This window comes from Lepisma saccharinum, chromosome 10, assembly GCF_977018435.1.
Source record: "Lepisma saccharinum chromosome 10, izLepSacc3.1, whole genome shotgun sequence".
Lineage (NCBI taxonomy): Eukaryota > Metazoa > Arthropoda > Insecta > Zygentoma > Lepismatidae > Lepisma > Lepisma saccharinum.
Genome location: NC_139238.1, coordinates 29,911,152 through 29,937,418, shown reverse-complemented (window position 1 = coordinate 29,937,418; position 26,267 = coordinate 29,911,152). Strand labels below are relative to the sequence as shown.

The 26,267-nt window shown below is 37.1% G+C and overlaps 1 protein-coding gene across 1 annotated transcript in view; it reads right to left on the bottom strand.

The window, feature by feature from the left end:
* Positions 1 to 26,267, bottom strand: part of LOC145993846 (transcription factor E2F6-like) — a 38,360-nt gene that overhangs the window by 9,124 nt on the left and 2,969 nt on the right. The window contains exons 2-7 of the mRNA XM_083129700.1: positions 15,869 to 16,126; positions 15,294 to 15,423; positions 10,606 to 10,822; positions 9,361 to 9,470; positions 8,480 to 8,628; positions 5,882 to 6,134 (exon numbers count right to left, since the gene is read on the bottom strand). Of these exons, the coding sequence (XP_082985826.1) occupies positions 5,882 to 6,134; positions 8,480 to 8,628; positions 9,361 to 9,470; positions 10,606 to 10,822; positions 15,294 to 15,423; positions 15,869 to 16,048 (1,039 nt within the window). The 5' untranslated portion in view covers positions 16,049 to 16,126. The remainder of the gene's footprint in view (positions 1 to 5,881; positions 6,135 to 8,479; positions 8,629 to 9,360; positions 9,471 to 10,605; positions 10,823 to 15,293; positions 15,424 to 15,868; positions 16,127 to 26,267) is intronic.

The window sequence follows — 26,267 nt, the reverse complement described above, 5'->3', positions numbered from 1 at the left end:
CATACAAAATAAAATACTTTAAAAACAACATCCTACATTATAACATTGTATACAATTTTTAGGAATATTGATGAACCCCTGTACTTATAACATTCACGATCCATGAATAAAATAACATAACTATGAAAAACGTGTGTGCAGTAACAAAACCATATTATGAAATTATAACGATTTCAAATGAAAAATTGATAAAAAGAGCATATACTTACAATCTCCTCCTGAAATTCCAAAGACCCCACATTAAAATACCATAATTTTAAGACAAGGAAATACCAAATGCAGCAGGAAAGAAAGAATGCACTCCTCTCAACAGCAAGCCTATCTGGTGCGTAAGCAGAACCTCAGACTACGCTGAATCACATGGTGCTACACGGCTCATTCACTGCAGCAACCACATCATTCAGCGAAGCCGGAAGGGCCATTCCAAAGCAGAAACAAAGGAAGTTAGCTGCCAAGCCATAAACACAGTATTAAAAACCTGCCGCAACGGAAAGCATGTTAAACTGGTATTCCATACTTACCTCAGAGGAAGACAAGGGCTGCGAGGAGAACTAGAACTCTGTCTGTGATGTGGTTCGCAAAATGCACAAGTCACAGCCAGAGCTCCGTTCTCACAGCAGAATGTTAATCACCCTAATGTTTGTTCACATGCATTTGTAGTAGAGTGGAGTACCACATGCAAAAACTCATGATGAAATGACTAATGGTTATGGGTCATTCCATCTGCCATTACACCCCTTTGTTTATGGCCAAATTTGTAGAATTTGTCCCCTTGGGTCCAAGGCAGCTTTTTCTTTCTCTCAAAGAAAATACACCCCCTTCCATTTTAGCAATTTTACTTTTTCTTTTCTTCGGAAACATGGCTACACTTTTCAATATTTCATATTATACCAGTGTAAATGTAAACTTTGAAAATGTTCAAAATTTTATGTACATTATTAAAAAGTTTCCATTGTGGATTTTGTTCAATATTTATAATTTTCTGACTGAATACCTCCTCTGAATATTCGATGAATATGCCCAACAAACACGTGAGTAATTTTTTCCACATGAATGGCACACACTATCAGGCAACATGCAGGTGCTGTTGTTCAAAATTTTGAATGCATTACTAAAAAGTTCCCATGATGGATTTTGTTCATTATTTACTACAACTACATACCTCCTCTAAACATCTGCTGAATTTGGTGATCGTAATTATCCTGTTTAAAGGTGAAATTAATGCTATAGATAATTCACCACTGCCTATTAACGTAAGTTCTGCATTATCATGATAGTAAATATTTTGTCATTAAAAAACTGAGCTCTCTAACTTAGTTTTCACCAGAGCCATTGCTACTTTATCAATCCTTTCACTATTAATGAAGACTTCTTTTGTTTGATATTTGTTCTATCAAAAAATACAAGCAAGTGCAATGGTAACAGAGGGTGTTCCCTGCAAATGAAGGGTGAGGAGCAGCAGACCCGTTAGTGGTGAAAATCAAAATTACCACCTCCGATGAGTAGAAATGCTTTCAAGTGCCATGTTGAAATTCAAGCAAGTGATGGGTGGGGAGGGAGAAGCAAATTTCTTGGCATGAAATGGAAATGACCCATACTTATTTTACACAATGAGTCACTGCATAGTGACAATGCAAATACAAAAGCACACTAAAAGCAGAAGTAAAAAATATTAATGCATGCAAGCTTAACAATTCAATATTTTACATTACACTGCCTGTGTACGTACCAAATGATGTAATGACTACTGTACATTGAGCAAAAAAAGGAATTCCAAAGACAGGATTAGCAGCTTACAAACCTCGTAAACACAATATTATTCTCATTGAATTTGTAATATATAGTCCAGGCTAGAGGTATACAAAAATACACACATATTTTAGCATCTGTAAAGTTTATTAACTTTCTTGTCCCAGTTTTGTACAAAGTAGCTCACAAAGTTTGTATGTACACTGGTACACCTCAATGTGGGCACCATTTGTAGCTCGACAGATATCCAAACTATACTCAAGCTCACGCCAAGTGACCAGCATTTGAGGAGTTATTAGCTCAACGATGTGCTGTCTCACAGTGTCAAATCTAAAGATCTTGGTGGCCGGGCAGTTTCTGCACATGTGTGACTAAACAGCACAATTGATTGTACAAGTGGACTACTGAAATCTGGGATCGATGGTATATCGACTACGCTTCACTATACGACAATATAAGGAGTATTTTTCGCATTATAAGCATTTTTTTTGTATACCTCTAGCCAGGACACCCTGTACATACAGATACAACTATAAGTAATGACTGTGTTCTATGCTAGAAATATACCGAAGCAACATGCAGGCAAACTACTGTTACATCTGTGTACATCAAAGTGCCAAGCACCTATTAATATCAAAATTAAATGTAGTAGTAAATATTCAGTAAAAATAAGTTAACATAATTAATTCTTATAAATTTATTATACTGTTTCACTAACTCTTTCCTGAGGCAGAACACTAACTTTTGCTGTAATACTTCTACAGTTGTAACAAAAACTGCAATAACCACCATAATGGACACCAATATTCTTACAATTTCCACCAATACCCATTCTTGAGCAATATAACAATTTCAGGTCTTCTGAAGGGTGTCATTACAAACCATGCCCATGGACCACAGGAATGGTCTTGTACCATTTTTGTGGTACTTGAAATGTGCAGTTTCATGACAGGAAGCAACATCACAGATGTGATCCAATTAAATGTTGGGTTGCAAGCATACAGGTAACAAGACTGCCTCTTTTTAACATTCTTAGCACCGAAATGATGCATCAAAGACAAATAGTACCAAGAGCAAGTTGTTTGTTTTGATCTTCCCGTACATTTCTGTGAACCCATTTTGACGACACCCTGTATATGTGAATGTGCAAGTATTCCACTAGAATGTAGTAATCTACAAGAATTTCATCCAAAATATTCAATGATTCAGCCTTTGTAAAAACCACAAAGTTACCCCTTTTTATGTTTCAAACCAACTTAGGTTAGATAAAAAACTGATTATGAATGAATAATTATAGGATGTTCGGGGAAAAGGCACATAAATCGCAAATTGCGATTTTCGATTCTTTTCTCTAGTTGTCGCAGATTCTCTTAAATATTATAGTAAAAAAATATATTTGGCATATGTAAAGATAGTAAACAGTGGTAATGAAACATGTATATCATGTCTGTAATGTTTGCTATTATAAAAATGTCTTCCCTAACATTTCATTTCTTGACTTAAGTGTTTTTCCCCAAACACCCAATTGATGCAATAGATAACAGGATACAATGGATAAAAAATTATCAGTTTCCAACCCAGTAACTGTTTAGTTCATCTGGCAACATACGTCTGTTCATTTCCTGAAAACATTCAAATCTGTATGAATCTATGAAACACGCATGCTCTCGCTAGAACCAAACAGAGCCTAAAGCATGTCAAATGTATCACACAAACGGGCCTCTTTTTTTTTTTAGGCACTGAAATATGAAACTGAACAAATACATGGAATTATTATTATTTAAAACTAAGAAATTTCTCTAACTTCTGATGAGAATGACAAACAAAAACCTTAAAAAAACTGGCCAAGTTCTAATTGCAACTGGCTTTCTCTGCTATATTCTGTGGAACAGCCAATCGGAAGATAATCTGAGTTTTGCAAAAGGAAATTTTCTTGTCTGTGATTTTATTAGAGTGGTGGTGTTCTTGTTCGCTTTTCGATAAAATAAAAGCAAGCAAAAAACACAAACTTACTGAAGTCAGAACAGGCAGATAATCTTGTTACACGTGTAGGTGATTTTGTGTGTTAATAGTGTACCTACTTAAACATGTTATCTAGTTACTGGTAACTCAATTCAGGGTGGCTATGATAAAACCATGATAAAATTCAAGTACAATTCCCGGTTTTCAATGTGAACTTTCTAAAAATTCTATGATACAAACAGATGTTTTCTCTATTTCAATCTTACGCATTACCACTTATCACACCTATACACTCGACTGTATTAACAATGCAAAGTGTCTGTGCGATTCCAATGTACCCAAAAATTCTAAGTCAATCCAAATTAAAGGCATATATATTCAAAATATTTAATTTAAGGTGTGAAGTGCACATTTGTCATTTCATATACTCAAGACTTAAAATACATCTACAAACACAAGTCACAAATTTTGCAGGATATGCTAATCTACGAAAATTGTTAACTGTACAAGAATTTGAAACTCAAATTCACCTATAAACTTAAAGATTATCTTCCAATAATCTTTAGTCTGCCAGATAGTGCCTTTTGGAGAACAATCTAACATTGTTTTAATTTTTAAAACAAATTCTATTCCTTCCTTGATAAAAATAAAAGCTAAACGGTGAAAAACTTACCTCAGGGCGTTTATAAATATGTATAAATTCAATAGGATTTGGATTAGTAAAAGTTGCAATTTTTCATGTCTACGGAGAAAAATTTATGTAAAATTCCCGGAGCCAATAACTCACTCATAATTACCAGAATTCCCGGCGAGTAGCCACCCTGTCAATTACTGCAAAAGGAATTGGTTTTTGCTTGCACTGTAGGACTATGCACAAAATACACCAATTTTTATGTGAAAAGGTCCCGGCAAGTTCATTATTTTTGTTTATAATACAGGAGTACAGAAATTTGGTTTTATCGATTTTCTTTATGAATTAAAAAAAAGTCCACTGTAACCCTGATAATGCAGCTTAACCTCCTGACTTCCACTACATACGGCCCAACGTAGTAGAGCCTGCATGCTCTCCTACCACTACGTATGGCCCGTACGTAGCTGGTACTATTGGCCGAAAAGGAAATATTCTTGCATGGTAATGGCAAGGAAAACGTACGAATGCCTCTGGTCGGGAAGGACCGAAGTCCATTTGAAGCACGTGACTATCGCAAGCAATGAGCAAAACATGCTCCTTACGCCATCTGTTGCTGAAAGTACATAACCGTGCTATTGAGAAGACCTGTGTGTTTTTGTTTTGTTGTATGGTTTGAAAAACAAAAGCAGAAAAATATGGAGGAGGATAGTAATTTTTCGGATAATGTTCCGGAAGACGACGAGAGTAAATGTAATGAGGCTGAATGTTCAGATATATCCGATGAGGAAGACTAAGCAAAGTCTGTTCGAGATTGGACATAGATGTGAAAGATCCTTTCGGTGATTCATGTGAGAATTCGTGTTATAAGTTTGAAAGTGAAAATCCGTGTTATAAGTTTGAAAATGACTGATTTTCATCCTGCCGTCATGGCTGAAGAAATGTCACAACCTGCAAGTGTATTGAAGCTTTTTATTTTGCATGTTGTATAACATTTGTGTGCATGGACTAACAAGAGAGTCAACATGGAGTAGGTTAAATCGGAGCATCCGATATTGACAGTTTTTTTCAATATAGTTCGGATTTTCACATTTCACTGTGTTTTTCAACAAACCTTTACATGTGTCTGATGGCGGACTGAATAATGATAATTGTAATAATTTGAGGGCCTCCCCGATGGCATAGTGGTAACGTCGTCACCTTGTAACGAAGGGGAGAGTTCGATACCTGGTGAAGGCACATGGCATAGTGGGTTTGATTCCACTTTAAACTGTAGGTCCAGTCCCGATTAGCTTTTCTGTGCATAAAGTGAACTTAAAACAACAATTCTAAATCATCATTGTATATAAAAATTATGGAATTAGGAACCAAAGTGATAGATGACTTCTTTGCACTATCGCTGGGTGTTGCCTAATGCATGGTCATGGGATTCTGCTTGCTCTACAGGTTGGGATTCAAAAGGTTAATGCTTCAGAAGTTTGTAATTCTAAGTAGGCTGAAAACTACAAAACCATTACATGTACATGGACTAAACATACATACCAATGTCAGTTTGATCCTCAGTCTGTAATTGGAGTTTACCCCCACCCATTGGTCCAAAATCGTCAGATTCTGATATAAGCGCATTCTTATATGAAGGGATGCTACTCTCACTCGGCGGATCTTGGGAAACAGGCTCCTCCTTCACGGGAGAACTGAGAACGGCAGATTCAACTTTATTTTGTTCAGAGTCTCCATCAGGGCACAGAAAGACTTCTATCTCTCCATTCTCACTCTTCATGTACATCTGGAGACCCTGAAATAAAACAGGCATTACTTTTGTTCTACTTGAGACAATATTACTATTTGCTGGGCATAGGAAAATTAACCATTACTATCAGTATCGGCCTACATAGGCATGTGTGTAGAAATGCAGGTAATTTTACCGATATACCTATAAAGAGTTGGCAACTTATTGGAAAATTCATCCAGTTTATACAGGGTGGTGCATATGGTACCTACCAAAATTCAAATTACAATGGAGAGACCGAGTGCTTATAGTTACATGATGCACGTTCCAACATGTCGTGTAGAATAGTACATATTTCACGGCGACTGACAGTTCACAACATTAACTGTGGCTCTCCACTAGGGATGGACGATATAGGAAATTTGATAAAGTGATATATCGTTACAGATGATAAGATACGATATTTTTTCCATATTGTGATATCGGCGATATATCATCTCCACAATATATATCACCAAATATTGTGACATGATATATATCGCAAAAATATTGATGATATATCACCAAAATATCGTGACAATATATATGGCCAAAATATCGTGCCGATATATAGGGTGGTCCAAAAGTGTGTAAACACCTGAATAAAAATTGAATGGCATGACATTTCCAAAAACTAACATTGCAGGTCATCGTCATATGCCCTATAACATTTTCCCCCACCCCTATTACAAACCTGCAATATTGGTTTTTAGAAATATCATGCTATTCAATTTTTATTCAGGTGTTTCCACACTTTTGGACCACCCTGTATATCACCAAAATATCGTTACAATGTATAGTCTAGTTGATATCGCCTGGACGATATTTTCTCAATATCCTGATATATTGTCTAACCCACCTCAGAATGCTGTGTATGTATCTGGACCAGGGGCATGGCAACCTTCATTGTTCTGCCGCAGTGCTCAGTGAATGTTTAGATGAAGACTTCCACCGCCGAAATCCGTGCCTGCACCGGACAACACTCCTACCTAAGTATACTAATTGGCCAACTGCCAACTCGCCACGGATGTAGGTATGTCACATGTGCATTCTGGCAGGGTTGCCAACTCAAATTGGTAGATACAATATCCGCCACCGTGTATTTTTCTTAATTATGATGAATGAATGAAAATGGTTTATTTTAGGGATGGGACAGATTCATTGGTTCGCTATTGATATCAGCCAACATGGATGTGTCAGTTTATCAGGATAATTACCAAAATTACCTGTGATGTATCTACAAATTTCTTACACTTTAGTGAAATTGATATAAACTCTAAGTGAGTGTCTAATTATTCAGCTTCTTTTGCATTGCAAAGCTTGGCTCAAATGGCAACATACATTTGTTTAGGGTCAAGGAACCATTTGAAATATTCTATTGGATTAGTAGAATATTGTTTATTGCTATCAGTAAATTTTATATCGGTACTTTATCAGTGTAGGCTAAGATTTCATATCATTCCACCCCTAGTTCATTTTACTTTGCTTTTCTGCCACTTTTCACTAATCGCGAAAGTGTCTGCTGGGATTAAACTCTGGAACCGTTGGTGACATCAGGAGAGACAAAATCAACATGCTTGGTCACTAAGGTGCTCACTGCTCTTTTTTATTTATATTAATATAAAGATATAATTTATATACATGTCACATGATGAATGTCACTCACTTCGGCACCTACTTGTGTATTATTAACCTCAAGTCTATCATATCATGTGGCTTCTTCAGGAGGATTGAACAAGATTAAAACTTATTGCTAGGGCTACCAATACCAATGCCCTTACAGATTCGGATTGTAATAACTAAAGTTGTTCAAAATGTACATTAATGCTAGTGTTTAAGAATTTCACTCTTAATTATATACCACATTGTTATTGGATCCCTCTTTAAACTGTAGGTCTAGTCCAGATTAGCCTTTCTGCACATCAAGTGGACTTAAAAACTAATTCTATGTGCCAATTTACAAAGATTTTTGCTTCAAATATTTGAGAATTACATCCGACTACTAAAGCACAATATACGTTATAACAAAATTCAGTTTTTCACACAAAACTGGTGCAAAATAAAAAAAATAAAAACTTCAAAATTTGTACTTCATCAAAGACCAAAATGCCAGAAAAGTATCGGCAGTAAATAAACTGCAACCGATACAGATACATCGGCATGAGCTGAACCGTACTTATTACCTCATTTTTATAGTTGAAAAGCATGAACAGGTAAAGATAAGAGGTTTCACTTTTAATGTTTGTTTCTTCCTGTTTTCCTGGCACAGAACGATGGCCAAACTGAATCATGCAATAATAAGATATCAAAATAGACAAATGCATCAAGGTTAAAAAAAAAACAAGTCAGTCACAAACTTGAAATAAACTTACTTGGCTAGGGTTAGGTACGTTTAGTTTTGCTTCCGGAGGAGCCTTGATGGCCATCACAGTTCTGTTCTGGTATTCAGGTATACTTCTTAAGTCATTGTAAGTAATGTACGCGAAATGCTTGTCCTCATTAAGATTTCGAACTTTAGTTTCTGGAAAAGAGTAACAATTGCGCATGTACATCATGCAGAAATGCACAAACCTATGCAAACATAACAAATGGAAAGAAAAGGCTTAAATTTCAGCATCTACTATTTGGTCGTACCTTCAGGGACAACTAAGAGTTGGCAAAAATGGAAGCTAAGCGTTTGACCTGCAAAGACAAATTTGGCATGGAAAAACTTGGTCTCTCCCCAAAATTGTCAAAAATCTTTGGCAACATGTATGTGTACACGCATGCGTGTGTGTGTGAGGAGAGGGGGGGGGGGTGTTACTGGAGACTAGGGATCGTTGGGAATGGGGTTGAGGGGGAGGATGTGTCATTACTCCCTATATGAGTAACATGTAAAAATGCTGTGCTCAAGTTACAGTGAAATATTTTTTATTAAAATAGTCCATTTATTTCATAAACAATTTGGAAGATACACAATTAAGAGACATTCTTCTGTGAATCTGGCATAATAAATACAAAATGTTTTTATGTGATTCATTTCAAAAATAATGCAAAGCACAGTTCATATACGGGGAAAAAATTCTTTAATATTTCATCCAGTCCTCTTATGACTTAATTTTCTAACAGTACACATGTTTGATACAACGCTATGTATTTGTAAAACTCTCAAAAAGAAACTCATACAATATATATATTCAAATAGCACATACAGTAAAGTATGTGAAAACAAAACTGAATGATCAAGTACGTATATTCAAAACAGCTTACTCACCTGCTTCCTTAATAAGTCTATCTAAGATGTTTTCTTTGGTTTCCAAATCTTCTATGTCTTTAAGAAGTACATTTGGATTTGACAGTGGATCGTTTGGCATTTGACCACCCCTGCAACGAATTATTAACAATTCTTGTACACACTGATCTTTCCATTCATTATTAGTTTAAATGGTTTACATTTATAACCTTCCACTGAATAGAAATTAGACTACAAGAATCCCCCCCCCCCACATTGTGACTACAACTGTTGCCAATGTCCCAGCAGAACATCGATTTTACGTGTTTCATGGAACTAAGTTCAAAGAACTTAAAATGCTGGAAAATTTTATAACATTTTCCTCTATTGGGACTGTGAAAACTGAAAGCACTAAGCATGAAATGTAAAATAAAAAACTGGGGAACGTAAACTCAGGGCTGCACTGCATATTCACATAACACTCTTTAAACTTGTACTATTTATTTATAGCTCAAGTACTTATTTAAAGGCATGCATATTTCAATTTTGACGAAAACACAAAATGTGAAATAACACATTGTAATGTTAATTTTTCACGTTTATTGAAAGGTGTGATGTACATTTTCCTACCCTGTTTTGTCCCGAAATAATGTGAAATGAACTGCAAAATGCCAAATAGACACTCAAACATAAAATTTAGTGTTTATTTACCAACGTGACACTTTCTGAAATCACAATTATCCTGCAAGTTATGCAATTCACGGAACATTGATTAATTCTGCTGTAAATACTTGAGAAGCAAAAATGGACCCCTTTACATAGGAATAAACTTATTATTCTGGTAACAAACTTGTTATTAGAATGACCACAAATAACAAAAAAAAATAACAGCAAAATTTTATTTTCTTTACCGCTTTTTAACCCAAAATTGACTGCTTTTGTACAGAAATTTAGTATTTTTTTATTTATTTACTTATGTGCCTCTAAGTATATTGTTTAATTCTTATAATGCTAGAACTAGGTCGATAATCACTGTGGAAAAAAATTGCAATCTCAAATTAAATAATGCACATAAAAAAATCTAAAAGGCAAAATTTGCAGTGCACAACACACACTTTTCCTTTTCCATTGATTGTAATTACCTTTTCTACCTTTTGTGTTTTTTACAGCAAGGAGCATAAGTAATTGACCAATTAAATGATGCAATAAACAAGATGATTTAGCCAGGGTTCGAACCTCGGACCAGAGGCAACAAAGACACACACACACGCCCATACTTCCACTTACCTCCACTGTATATTATTTTTAGACTTCTTTTCGAGAAGTCCTATCCCTTCTAGAACATTTGTAATATCGTAAATTCTACGTTTTTGTACATCCAGGCACTCTGAAGCTTTGTTTAAGTCGACAACACCATTTGGGGACTCTTGCAACAAACTAACAAACTTCTTTGTAAGCAGTCCCAGAGAGGTGTCATACCGTGTCCTTTCTAATGGCGACTTGGCTGCAAGAGAGAACACAAATACAGCTTACCAATAATACATGTATACAGATACTAAGGAACTAATGTATATATTGAGTTGGTGTTTTTAAGTCCACTATATGCACAGTAAAGCACCGGACCTACGGTTTAAAGTGGGATCCGAACCACAGTGCCATGTGCCTCCACCGGGTGAACTAATGTAAATATAAAACAGAAAGGAAGCAAATAATGCCTGAACCACACGAGACTAAGTCAAGCGTCAGGTTAACCTTGCAGCAGGTTTTCGCATATGTAGATCCAAACGTGCGCGCAAGAATATAGTTCCACTGAGACGGGTTCTATTCCGACACAACTGCATACTTGCAAGAACACAGTTATTTGATTTGTAAAATACAGACAAAATAATACATCCATTAGCAGGTGTGGACTTGATCGGTTGCAATCACTGTGCTGACGAACTTGGATCCGCAGATTCGCCAACTGGAGTTTGTATTGAGCTCAGGAATCCCTGAAGCCCAAGTGCGAGTCGAGCAAGACTGAATACGTTGCAGAGCGCGTGGAATCCGTGAAACCAGTGTTGCACATCCCACTATTTTAACCCTATGTTTATTGTGATTAATAATCGTGCTATACAGCGGCGAGAATAGCTGAATCAAGCAAGGTTTCCTGTTCAGCGAGTGTTATTGTGGGCTTCATCCGAAGGGAAAAGCTCTTCAAATCAAGCAAGTTGTTTAAAATGCATAATCCTCCTTACGGAAACAAGATCAAAGTAAAACAGGCCGTGAGGTGATTTGCCGTCAATGGGCGCACGAACTGTATCCCGGGTGTTGAATGATTTGCGGTTTGAGTTTAGGAAGAGGAAACGATTGTTTGTTGTTTGACTACAAAAGAATGTCCCCGGTATTAAAAGATATCACCGTGAGAAGAAACATGTTTATTATTTGGACCAGACGTGCTTTAACTCTGGGAGGGGCGTGGGCGTTATATTGATTTTTTTTATTATATATATATCACCATGCAAAACCACCGCCAGGGCTGAAGAAACCGACGAGAAAGGGAGAGGGGAAGGGGGAGGCTTATTGTTTCACCTACTGACGGCAATGACGTCTTTGTTGAAGGCGCATATATTTACTGTTCCGTGCAAGGAAAGGGATGGATGATTAGCAAGAAATGGACAGACCAAGATTTGAATCCTGGTTTAGTGAAGTGATTCATAAATTGTAACCAGAATAATAGCAGCAGACAATGCACCTGATTGTATATATCCACAATAACAAATCATACTTTTTTTTTGCTGGTATAACTTGAAGTGCGTGTGTCTTACAGTAACAAAGGTTTTCATAAACGTATTTTTTTATAAACCAAAAACAATAATTTGTCATTAAATTCAAGAGGGCCTGTCGTTGTTTACTTATATCTTTGTTTATTTTTTATTTTTGCGTGCTCGAAATATACACACATGCTCATGGGCGTCCAGAAGGAGGGGCAAGGGGGCCATTCCCTCCCTGGAAAATGAAAGTCAACCAAAAATTATGTATTTCACACATATAATTTCATTTTAGCCACAATAATATGTTAATTATTGCATTAACACAATAAATTCAAATTTAAGCAATGTTATTAGGGAACTACACTCTTTAGGGGGAAATGTGACTTGTTTGCCCCCCTGGGAAAAATACTCTCATGTTTCGAAGATATTTCGCATTTATATTAAGTAATGACACATTTTTTAAAATAATTTATGCGCCGAAAGTACTTCTAAAATGTTATGTTTCAGGAGACAAAAAGAAACACAAATATATTCCGCTTGACATGCATGCGGGTTTTGATGTGTTGTGCGGTTGGCAATACTGTAGATTTTCTCAGTGTCTGCGATGTAAGCAGCTCAGCGGTTGAGGCAAGACTGGCACGGAAGATTCTGTGCTCAGTTCCCGCGCGGATTGATACATAAAACCTGCTGCAAGGTTAACCTGACGCTTGGTAGATCTCGAGCTGGATTTTCCAGTTAGAGCCCGACCCTGTGGCCGAGTGGTTAGCACATCGCGCTGTGACGCCAAGGGTCCCGGGTTCGAATCCTGGTCGGGCTTGGTTGTTTGTGACTGTCCATTCATCAATTTCATCACTCATCCTCATCTTCGCAAATTAGCCACGAGGCTAAACTAAATCAATCAATCAATCAATTTTCCAGTTAGACTTGGACAAGTTGTGCGGTACTAGCTCAGTTGCTACCTTTTGCCTCACACGATACATATTACCAGGGTCCGGATTTTGATGACCTAAAAATATTTGAAAAATGACCTTTAAAATGACAACAAAAATCTGTAAAATGACCTAAAATCTTTGAAAAATGACCCAAAATTCGTACAAAACTCAATCTGCTTATTGAAAATAGTATATATATTCCAAGACAAACAATCTAACAATTGCTTCTTCACCTTGGTGTGTTGTACGGACTGTGAATAAGAAACTAGACAATGTTGCATTTCGAGATTTTCAGACAGGCTTTGTTGCGCTGGTAGTTAAATACAGAGTAAGTACCGCAAGATAACATTCAGACAAAACAAATTGTTGAACTTCCTATGTTTCAGCATGCATTGACAAAATTTTAAAAAAATGACCTAAAAATAAAAAAAATGACATGTCTTCAACCTGAGGAGCGTGTTCAGTACTTCTGTACTAGTTAGCAATGCCTATGTTGCACCAGTTAAAAGATGAAATGTCATCAAAATCCGGGGTTACCGTGCTTGTGTGTCTACTTTTGTTCCCACAAGACATTGTGCGGAGCAGACAAGAAAAATGATGGATGAGAAATTTCAAGAACTTTGTAGAATAACTGCCGAAAATAAAAATAAAACTATGGACTAGAAATTGGCTTGAAAAAAAATATGGTAATCAATGTGTTCTGAACAAGACTTTTAATGAAGTCTGGCATGCATATCCGTCCACACGGTTTGATGGATTCATCCATAAAAGAACATTTTGTGCAACTAAACAAGTCAAACATTTAATACACTTGTAATAAGGATTCTCCTTATTGGTTAATCACATTTGTCATGCACAAATCTCAACGCTTTGTATAAATACCTAAATACCGTATTTATACCATGTATAATGCACACCCTGGTTTCATGATGGGGAAAAGTGCCAAAACAATAAATCTCGCATACAATGCACAGTATAATTCAGGTTCAAGAAATGGCTTTCTTAGTTGTAGGTTGTAAAGCGGAAGATGCTATGCCAATCAAGAGCGAATGACATAATACCTATTCAATGAGTTATGTGGACCAAGAGGAAAATATCCTCTTGTGTAAACAATAAGTCACCAACCTATGCTGCCTCCCCCCTCTCCCTCCACTGTGTTTAGCATCCCAAAGCATTCACTCTTTAACCACATTATTTATTCTGTAACAGAAAGCCAGATCAAAATTATGTTATGGATTTGCAGTGCTCAGGAAGTTATTTTCTATTATTTTTTGTCCAACAAATACTATAGATATGAATTTCATGGGACTGAAGGTGCATGCTCAAATTCAGCAAAAACAGCATTGCTTTTTCTTGGTGTCGCAGAACATTACATTACAAGTGAAAAATCGTGGGAAATGTCCTTTTAAACTTTCATATGCAATTTTTCTCATTTTCTCTTTTTCCATGACTAAAGAAACATTTAAGACATACATTCAGGACCCTCAAAGTAGCAGTTAGCAGCACAAGCTTGAATGGAATACTGTTGCCATAATTAGAAACTGCCGATTTTAAGCTTTACAACAATGTATAACATGATAGGGTTCCATAAACATGAAAAATAAATGCACGTGTCACAAAATCATGGAATGATCCTGTATGGTTTCATGATGGCTGCCCAAATTATTCTGTGTGTTATACGCACCATAGTTTTAGGGGGCAAAATGTTTTGGAAAAAAGTATGCATTATACATGAGTAAATATGGGATTAATAAACTGAACACGAATGCACATCATCTCTGACTTTTTCTTTTATCGAGAAGCGAAGAAAATCACCACCACTTCAAAAAACAGACAGATTATCTTCACATAGCCAAACTTTGCTCTGACTGGCTGTTCCACAGAATGTAGCACAGAAAGCCAGTTGCAATTAGAACATGGCCTAGTCATCAAAACCAGTCAAGCAGCCAGCCATGATATCCACCCAGGTAGCCTGTCCAGTACCAACTAGGACATTCCTAATGGAAATCCAGACACGTGTGATTTGTCCTTAAGAATATTGTGTTTTGTTTCAATAATGTACTTAGAAAATATGAACTATCTTTCCTGTTAATAATATACCTATAATGATCAGAGTATGCACCTCTGGAACAAATGATTGAGACAGTGACATTTCCAGACTCCTACTCCATAAGTATTTCCTTTTTCTAGGTAAATTTGTATTAACAAATAAATCTAGCTCAGATGCATGCACATATTTATTTCAAAAAATCAATTTTATACGCATAAAAGAATAAATGAATGTGCTTACACTTTGTACTTGGGCTAGGTGTGTACGACGTACTACAACCTGATACTGTGCGTGGCCGTTTTGAGCGAGGAGTCTTAAAACCCTGGTCACTGACTGGCAAGGTTTCCAGATTTAACCGCCTTTTCACTTGCTAGAAAAGAAATTCAGAACAAACACTTAAACACACACAATCTCTCACTTATAGCAGACGTAAAAAGAAAATGTTACATTTGCCCACATTATACATTCAATTTTGGTGGTCCCAACATTAAAAAATGTTATAAAATTTTTATTAATGAAAAAAATACATGATTTACACCAACATTAAGTGCAGAAAATAAATCACTAACCTTTTCAAGAAGTTTTAGATAACTATCCAGACCCCTCTAAAATGATTTAGCGCACTTATAAGTGATAAGTTAATTCATCGCTTCTGAAAATGAATTGTTGAATGCAGCAAGCAAGTCTTCACTTATTTATACAAAATAGTTCCAAAAGGAAAGTAAGACAAAAACTAACTGTACCAACTTCCCACATAAACAGCAGACAAGAGTAAAAGCCTGCGCGTGAAACCAGCCACATCAAAATATACATACTTCTGACCGTGCAGGTAAAACTGGTCTCCGAATGATCTGGTGCTGAGGAGTCTGTCCATACTCATGATCTGGTAGATATGATGGACTTATTAAGATCTCAGAAGTTAAGTCCAGTGTCCTCCTGAAAGAAGCAGCATTCCGCATGCCCGGGGTCCCATCCAGCGAGCGTTGACGAGGCATGATTCAGTGCACTAATGTTGCTTCAAAGCGACCACGTGCACTGATAATCAATGGACACAACATAAATGCAAAATAAGCCTGCAGGAAGAAAACACACATTCAGTACACAAACATGAACACTGCTATACAAACTATATCTGCACAAAATTAAAAGTTACACATATGTATCCATTTTATCTACTAAAGTAGAGTCATTTAAATTTGCATTGTGAAAAGAAGAATTATTAGAGCATAAACCACAACTTAATAGCAGCAGATGCTTAAGTATTATGTAGCATAGTGCAAGTTCAGCAAGCTTAAAATACGTCTTAGCAAGGTTGTTGCCACTTGTATTTTCACATGGAAATATCACACTATGTCCAGCCACGGTGGTCTAGCAGATGATTGCCGTGTGGGAGACCCAGGTTCGATTCCTGGGTGATCTAAGGCCTTGCGCTCACATATAGCAGCTCTGGGGCTCAGCCAGCCTCAAATCAATGGATACCATGGGGGCAAAGGTGGCAGAAGCATGGTGCTGATCACATAACCTCAAAAATAGCAAAAGATCAAGAATATGTGGGACCCTACCCCCCACATCGCCTAAACGTGCATTCATGGCAGTGTCATATGCACGGGGAACTTAACTTTACCTACATATCATACTATGTAGTCCCGCACAGTGGCCATTTGACAGTCCACATGCTACGCTTTACATGCACAGTTCAAAACTGTTCAGGAAAAACGTGGATCAGAAGACTGTGCAAATCTTGGAACTGCATGGATGCAGAAGACATATGTAAAAAAAATAATAAGCCCAAGAGCATAGATGTCTGCACAGGTAAGACTGTGCATGTGAACACTTTAATCAATCTTTGTGCATCCGTTGCTCAGTTTGCCTTTGACACTAGTGCTGAGAAATTATTAACGGAGTTCAAACACTTTATTTTATTTTCTCTGGATAGTGTGATGTTGTACAACACATACCGATCCTCGGCAGTATTCCTATTCACACATTTTTTTTAGAGATCATTGAACTCTACAAGATGCTTCCGCATTAGTAGAAGGGTCGCCAAGTTTGGGCCCCACTTGAAAAACCCAGTGGTTTTTTTTCCCCTTTAACTTTGGTATTTCAATGATTTCTGAAATGAAGGAACGTCATAGAGGTGTATACAAATGAAAATTGCATTTTAGATTCTTAGAAAGCGATCACGACTGTCATTATAACTAGATTAACTTTGCTACCTAAAATTCACAACACAGGTAATATTGAAATGAAGCAGAACGAATACACCAATACAAATGTATAATCTTTATTAAGAAATTACACAGGCCCATACTAAGCTGTAGACTCTGCGGGGAATTTAGACAAATATCAATTCAAACATACAAACTTGCTATCCACAGAGGTAACCAAGAAATCTTAAGAGAACAAAGGATAAAAAATAAACATCACTATGGTTTAGTAGTTTGTTCTGGTCTGCTAGTTGTAGTGCCGGGTGGCAAAGTGCAGCGGGTAGGTTAAGCAGCAATTACAAATGTGAATGTGTTTCTCTTTTGTAGCAAGTAAAAATAAAAAGAACAACAGTGACCATGACAAGAATAAGGTCTGTGTGACCTTAATACAAAATGATGATGCATTATCAGAAATATTATAGGGTCAATTCATATCAAAAGCTAAAATAAAATAATATTTGGCCGCCTGACAATTATTATTAAAAAAAATATCTTAAGGAAAAGCTATTCATCCAAGTTTTAGCAGGAAAAAAATGAACCTCTGTTACTAGTCTCCGGTTTTAGTTGCGGATCTTCAAAAATGCTATTTTTTTTAAAAATTTGAGCCCCAATTTCTCTGGAGAATTTGATATTTAAAGCATAAAGAGTACTCTGTGAGAAGTACCTGATATTCCATGGTTAACAATGTCGCAGCAGTGGAAACTGTCAATAACAGCCAAATTTACATTATTAGTTATAATTTTTTCCTTAAACCAGCATGTAATAAGAATTATTGTATTTATTAGTTACATCATGCAAGCAGCATAGTAAGCCCATTACTAACCATTATGAATGAAAAGGTGTGTCAGGCAGAGGTTTCTTTATTTGTAACTACTAATGTAAACTTGACTGTCTTAGACCAAATTCCTCCTGATGTACAAGGGCCATACGAAAAGTAATACCCGTTCGCGCAGTGTGGAGCGCTAGTGACTCAGATAGCTGCCGCTCAAGGTCAAACGACTTCAGTTGACTATCGGATCAGTATGTGCGAAGTTTCGTAGCGCTGTCATTGTAGTTATTGTTTATAATGTTCAAAAGAATTGAAAATGCCGCTACTTGTGAAGTTAGGGCTGTGATGAGATTTCTCAATGCCGTCAATTAAAGGAGGTTTATGGAGACAATGTTATTGATGAACAGTCTGTTTGGCACGGGTGTTGAACTTTAACTCTCGGAGGGAGAACGTCCATGATGACGAACATTCCGGGTGCCCGTCTGTCATTACGGACGAACTGCTGAGTGCAGTTGACGATCAAGAACGATCAGCACGTCACACAGGATGAAATCAGTGCACTGTTCACTGATGTTTCACGAGCAATTCATGAAATTGTCAAAGATAGTCTGAAGTATGGGAAAATTTGTGGAAGGTGGGCCCCTCGCTTCCTTACATTTCATAATGATGAGGAACTGAAAATAGACTACTCCTCTCAATGGCCTGGCGGCAGAGGAATATGAAGCTGGGTTACAAAAACTCGTCACATGTTATGACAAATGTACATGGAGACTATGTAGAAGTTTAAAGTTTGTTGTCAACAATTACAAAGATTTTTCAAAAAATATTTGTAGTATTTTTAAAATTCAAAAATGGTACTTTCTGGATGGCCCTCGTAATTCTTTGCAAGACAAACTGCATAAATTGACAAGAGCAGCACCTCCTCTATGGTGGATTGCACTGTGCTGTGTGGACATACCCAAATAACATCTTTCCTGCACTGTTTAAAACTACAAAAATGTAGCATGTGGTGTCATAAGGCATTATGTCCTGGGTTCTCGCTATGAGATGCACACAGGTTTGACACTCCTGGGGGAAGCGTAATAACTTCTTCTGAGATTTCGTCCTGTGTATGGTACCGGTGGCCACCTACAATCATGAGGAAATTTGGAAACTATGAATGAGTAGCTTAACCTGGCCATCGAAAACTACAACGACCGGGTGTTTATCGCGCTGACCACACTTCACACCCTAAATGGTTACACGATTTCCCACCTCGACAGGTGGGAGTGAGGTTGGCAGTTAGCAAGTAGGCCCTGGCCCTCACGGGCTGTTGTACCATGGTTTATTATTACACTATATTATGGGTCATTCCATGTCAATTCAACCCTAAAAAGAGTGTCTGGAAACATTTTATTTTCTTTTTCAGTGATTCCTCTTTTCTACCATTCTCAAAGTCTCCAGTGTGAGCTGCACTGTCTTAGAAAAAAAAATTCTATCTCCCTCATGAATCATTCAATATTTTTGAAATTTAATTCACAAAAATGTTAACCAAGCAATAAGAATTAGTGAAAAAAATATGGCAACATACAACATTAATATTTTAGTAAAGTAAGGTAAAGTTCCCCGTACACATAGCACCATGCCATGAAGGCACATTTAGGGGGTGTGGGGGTAGGGCCCCACACATTCTCTATCTTGGACATACAGGGGGTGAAGTGATCAACACCACACTCCAACTGCCTTTATTGCCCAGGTACCCATCGACTTGAGGCTGGGTGAGCCCCAGAGCCACTTGATGCAAGGCTGGAAAAATTCCAACCTCAGATCACACACCATGGGAATCGAACCAGGGTCTCCCACTTGGCAGTTAACCCATCCGCTTACCATTTAAATGCCAATTTTTTTGCCATGAAATACAATTTAAATTTGGCTATCTCCCGTGAAAGTTGCACAGCAAGACAAGATGTCAAATATTGTTTAAACTATCCAAGCAATTTACGTGAAAATTTTATATATTGAAGTGGAAGTATAGTAATAAGTATGCACATATGCAGTTTACTTGAAAGATAATTAGAAACTCACCTAATAAATTTGATCACACACATCGTTGCATTCCATTTCCATTCCTCAACCTTTTATATTTTTCCTGCCACAGCCACCTCTTCCTCACTTTCACTATATTCTTCAATTTCACTAACATAAAATGAACCCCCGTGTTCATCTCCCCTTCCTAAATCCACATTTTCCTTTTCATCGCTATCGAAAAGCAACTTTTCAATCGCAGAATCATCTACAACATTCTTATGCAACATGTTTGCAAGACGTAACAAATGAAGGTTTGTTTACATGAGAAATTACTGAACAAAACACGCTTGAAATGGTATGAAAAACTTAGCAGCACAAACATACACGTCATAGATTTGAAAGATCACACAACCTCTGCCATCTATTGAATGAAAAAGGAACTACATGATGAAAATCGGGAACCCGTCGATTCGACGACTAGGTATGGGAACAGAATGTCCAGTCAGGCCGTCGATTCGACGACTAGGTAAGCGGATGGGTTAAGAAGCCCTACTAACTAGTGGCCGCGGTGGCTCAGTCGGTAACGTGTCTGACTACCATGCTAAAGGTCCCGGGTCTGATCCCCGGCCAGTTCAAATCCGGGAACTTTTCTAACAATGGAAGCGGCCCCGGAGTCCACCCAAGGTCGAATAACATGGGTACCTGGGGGAAACCCTGGGGGGTAAAGGCAGTCAGGGGCGTGATGCTGATCACATCACCCCCACTCACGACCGGATCAAGAAAGTGTGAGGCGTTACCCCCACACCCCCCAAAAGGCCTTCATGGTGTGGTGCTATGCACAGGGGACCACTTTACTTTACTTTTACTAACCAGGCCACCATTGCTCATTAACAATTTAGTACACCAATTAATTAACCCCTTCCCTGAGGCAACCTTGAAGGGAAGTGAGTACAAAAAGATATATAGACACAACCGCAATTAGCTTCATCATAAATAATACCTATAGATAACATAAGGTAAACAATCCATATATACTCTGCGGCAAATAAACATCCCATACTAGGTAAGGTAAACGGTAAAGTTCCCCCTACATACCATAAATGCATGCTTAGAGTATTTGGGGGTAGGGCCAAATTGGAGGTGGTGTTATCAGCACCATGCTCCGGCCACTTTTACCCTCCAGGTATCCATTTATTTGAGGCTGGGTGAGCCCCAGAAACATTTTATTCACGGACAAGACCAAAAAAATTCCGACCTTAGAACACCCACCCCAGGTATCGAACACTGGTCTCCCGAATGGCAGTCAGACATCCTACCTACTACACCACCATGGCTAGATATTGCAAAAAAAATATATTTCTCAGGAACTAACTATTGATTGCCAATAGGTAATAGCCCACATAGACTATTAAAACCACAAAAAAATTTGGTGTCTATAAAAACGACTTGCCACAATACAAGAACCATTAATTTTGAAATACCATCTATATATAGATGCTCCGCAAAAATAGGCCCATTTTTAGAGTGTCTATACATAGCTCCACCACAGTTAATGGGTTAATGAAATATGTTGTTGAGGTTAAAACTGAGGCACACTGAGATTGGCCACAAAAAGTCCATTAAAAAAACTGGATTTCTCTCAGTTAAAATTTGTTTGTTACAGTGCACTTATGCTCACATATGTTAATTGGGATTGGAGCTACAGCTTAAAATGGGACCTGAACCACTGTGCCCCAATTGGGGATTGAACCTGGAACCACGTGATTACAAGGTGACATTTTATGACCAACAGGATTACTGTTTTATATTATCCAATCAAAATATGGCTATTTTACAACAACAGCATTTGCAATTATAAGCTAATTTGGTCCCTATAATCATCTTGCTAAGTATTAAATGGGGTACATATGGATGAAGTTTTGCATACATATTATGAATAGTAATGAATGAAACATATAATAGTGTAATATTAGCATTTGTTAACCAAACACGTGAAAGTTTGTTTTAAGTTAATTTTATGCCCAGATAGTCAAATCAGAACTGGGCCTACAGTTTTACAATGGAAACCGAATATATATGCAATGTGTCCTCACAGAAATCAAACCTGGTACCCATTTATTACAGGACAATAGTGTTACCACTGTGCCATTGGGTAGGCATGCATGGCACGTGATTAGCGTGAGTAACTTGCTCTGGCCATAAGGAATGGGAAAGGTTACCACACACACACCCCCTACAGCCCTGACTTGGCCCCGGGTGACTTGTTTCCTGTACTGAAGTCCCAGCTGCAGGGTCAAAGTTTTCACACTGATTTGGAGGTTCAGACAGCCGTGAAAAGTATTCTTCGTTCCCTGGACCCCGAATTTTTTGCAGATGGCTCTCAAAAACTTGTGCAACGATAGGACAAATGCTTGCGCCGCCTTGGAAATTATGTTCAAAAGTGAGAAAGAACCATGCTACTTGGTGCAACTTGATTTTTGTCTGTAACTTAAGAAATAATTTTTCTGCAACATAGAGAACTTTTTTCTTGAACGACCCTCGTAGCTACGTAGAAGAACTGGCAAAAATGTGTCTCTTGGCTGCTACACCATGTAAAATTATTTAGCTAGTTCCAAAATAACATGCTAAGTTCTATAGTCTTAACTGACACTGCAAGTGAAATAGGTCAACTCCAATTGCTAAAAAGAGAAAAGTTCAGTTTCTCCCAAAAACGAACTGAAAAAGCTAGATTATTTGCAACTCTACACCAAAGTATTTAGTAATTCATGTCCTTGCACACTCACAGGAATAACATGACAGCATAATGGCAGAAAATATGCATGTTGATCAGTTCTGAAAGCATTGCCCAGTATTAGCAGAGGAAAATCACAATTGTATCTAATCTCAATTTGCATATACCTGAATGTATTACTTTGCCACATTTAACATTACATTTTTACAAAAACAACTTGTTTGTGGTCTTACAATATCAAATACCATATACCTATGTAACACACTGTTTTATTACATTGAACTACATACAACAAGCATTGTGCATCTTTATAACTGGCAATTTTGGCATTGATACACCTATAAAAAACATTCCTTGTTTTTTTGCATTAATTGCACAATGGACAACTGGCAATAGAGGCATGATGATTTATTTGGTAGGGCATCTGAGCACCAGTCAAGATACCCAGGGTGGGTGATCTAAGGGATTCGAATATTTCCTGCCTTGACCTGCATAAAGCAGCTCTGGTGCTTGCCCAGCCTCAAATCAATCACCTGGGGGAAGAGGCATCCGGAGCATGGCCGAGATCGAGAATGTATGGGGCCTTACTCCCCACATGCCCTAAATGTGTCTTCATGGCACAATGCTAAAGGATGGGGAATTTTACTTTACTTCAAAATTGGCAAGTCAGATAATGTTATGTTCATTACAGTACCTGCACATGGAATTATCTCACTATCAAACACTGTCATCATGAAGCTGAATATTAAGTTCTAACTTTCAACATACATGACTAGATAATTGGAAAATCATGATCATAAAATTAGCATAATTCTTCTGTGATTTGTAGTCGTAAAATGTACAGAATTTAAAAAAGGAAGGAATCGTTACTAAGACATCTTCGACATTGTGATTAACTATGGCAGGGCTCGAAAAATTAAGGTCGCCATGGCAACTAAAAATTTCCGCCTGGCGACTGATCTTTTGCTATAATATGTACGAAATTTTGATGATTTTAAGTTAGCGTAAGTAAGCAAATGATTTTTTTTTATCAAAGTTGTGAACATTCCATAGAGTTGATAACAATTTCTTATCCTTTGTCCTCCAACACCCCATTACATGTTTTCTCAAATAATTTAGCAATGTTTTGAATACAGTGATGCTCAGGCAGAAGTCGCACAACCAAAACTTTGGAAATTTGATTTGATTTAGTTTATTTTACTTCGCGTTTTGTGCCTCTTGGCTAATTTGCGAAGATGGGGATGATTGATGAAATTGATGAATAGACATTCACAAACAACCAAGCCCGACCAGGATTCGAACCCGGGACCCTTGGCGTCGCAGCGCGATGTGCTAACCACTCGGCCACAGGGTCGGGCAAAAACTTTGGAAATGTAAGAGATATTTACACTGGGTTTTCTGCCTCGTCCATTGAGATATTTTTCAATGCTTAAAATTATCAGTGCACTCCATACAGAAAACTCTATAAATTAATAACACTGAAAGCAGAGTTCAATTTTTTCCAGAAATGAACTTCTGAGTAAGAAAAATATGTAAGAAATTAACGAAGGGTCATAATTAGACATTTAATGACTGATGCCATGTCAGTCTGTCATTTGCAACAAATATTAGTCATGTGCAACATTTGATGCATATTTGACTGGCGATGTTATGGGTTGAGTGAAAAGTGCCATTTTTGGGACATATATCTGTATATGTCAACACTAGCAGGAGGAAATATTGCCAACAGTTGCATGCAACATGTGTCTAAGTATTGGCTATACATTTACATGAAAAATTGTAAATCAAGTTTTTGTGCCGAAATTGGACTCTTGAGAGAATCCTAGGCTGCCCCTGACTCATTTTCGCCGCTACTGTGCCAGTTTTTTTTTTTAAATTGATTCAGCATGGCGAATTCATTGCAGTGGTGCATGTGCCGGTGAAGAATATTTTACTACTCAGTCTTACACTCATGTGCAAGAGGTTTTCCAGTAAAAATGCCCTGCTTCTGCTGTACCTCATAAAGCAACTGTTTTACAACCAGTCAAACACCAACAAATGATCCCACAAATTGAGTTGGCATTTATTGTTGAAACTCAGTTCAGATGTTTTCAGCAAATTAACAGTGATTTTTAAAATAATGTAACTGCTATTATTTAGATAAATGCTAACATAAATTTATGAAGCCAGCGATAGCCTACAGGATACGTTTAGTGCAGAAAACCCGATGTAAATATCTTACGATTTTCATTATAAACACTTTTCAAAGTTTAGATTGCGCAACTTTTGAAACATACTGTACGTAGTATGCACAACTGCTAGTAGGTGCTTTTTCTGGCACCTGATTTTCAGAGGTGGGGCCTAGCTTTGAAGAAAATTTGACTGAATGTCATATAGTGCATTTAGCAAACTCCAATTTAAAGCATTATGGTACAAGAGAAACTTGCAATATCTCAGAAAAATTTTCTACCTTGCACTTTAGAACAAATTTTGCACATCGTTTCTTCAGTATAATTAAGAATACTGTAATTAAGCACCAAAGCTTAACTACCTGCAATTTAAACCAAGGAAATTTTTATACTTGGAGAATACAATGCTATCCACTTTTTTACACACGTGAGGAACAGAAACTTTGCTCAACGATAGGCCAGAAATATATCTATTATTCTAATGCACATATTTTAAAAAATAAGCCAGAGAGGAACACACTACAAGTACTCTTAACAGAAAAGGAATTTGTGTCAACTTCAGCAACAAATATTTTGCACCAATACATAACAAAATCATACAACAAACTTTGCTGCATTTCCACATTTGCATGAAACTTGCACCTTAAAAATAAACCAGTACAGAAAATAAAACTTATAAATGGATTTCCCGTTGTCCTAGAGGTAAAAAATATACATTGTATATTCTCATTGGTCACATGTGTGCATTAATTTACATAATGCTTAGATGTACTGTAGCTGCCCAGAAATTTTAAGAAATGTCTCAAAAATATTTATTGAATGTTTTTTTTCTTTAAAATGTGCCAGGGAACTTACCCATACAGGGTTCATACACAAAATCATGCAATTTTTTCCAGGACTCCAAGGATTTTCTACAATTGCTCCAGGACCAGTGTAGATAGTAAGCATGGCAAAATACACCGCATTACATATTTTATTTTATTAAAAAAAAAGTTCTAAATTTTTAACGTAGTCTTCCAACTCCCCTACACCTGCTCCTTTCCACACCTTTCATTTCTTAGTATAATGAAGGTTATTTAATTTTTACAATAATACAGAAAAAATAAACACAATTATATATAAGTTTATAAAAAATTAAAATCTTGTATTACAAATAAACAAGAATAATATCCCTAGAAAACTTGGAATACTTAGGATAGCAACCCCTTTTTTTAACCATTATTATTATCATCATATTTTCTACCTCTGAGTACAAAACGAGGGGCATTATACTTCAATCACAAAAATAAAACTTATCACAAAACTGTGACTACACAGCAACGTGACACAGCA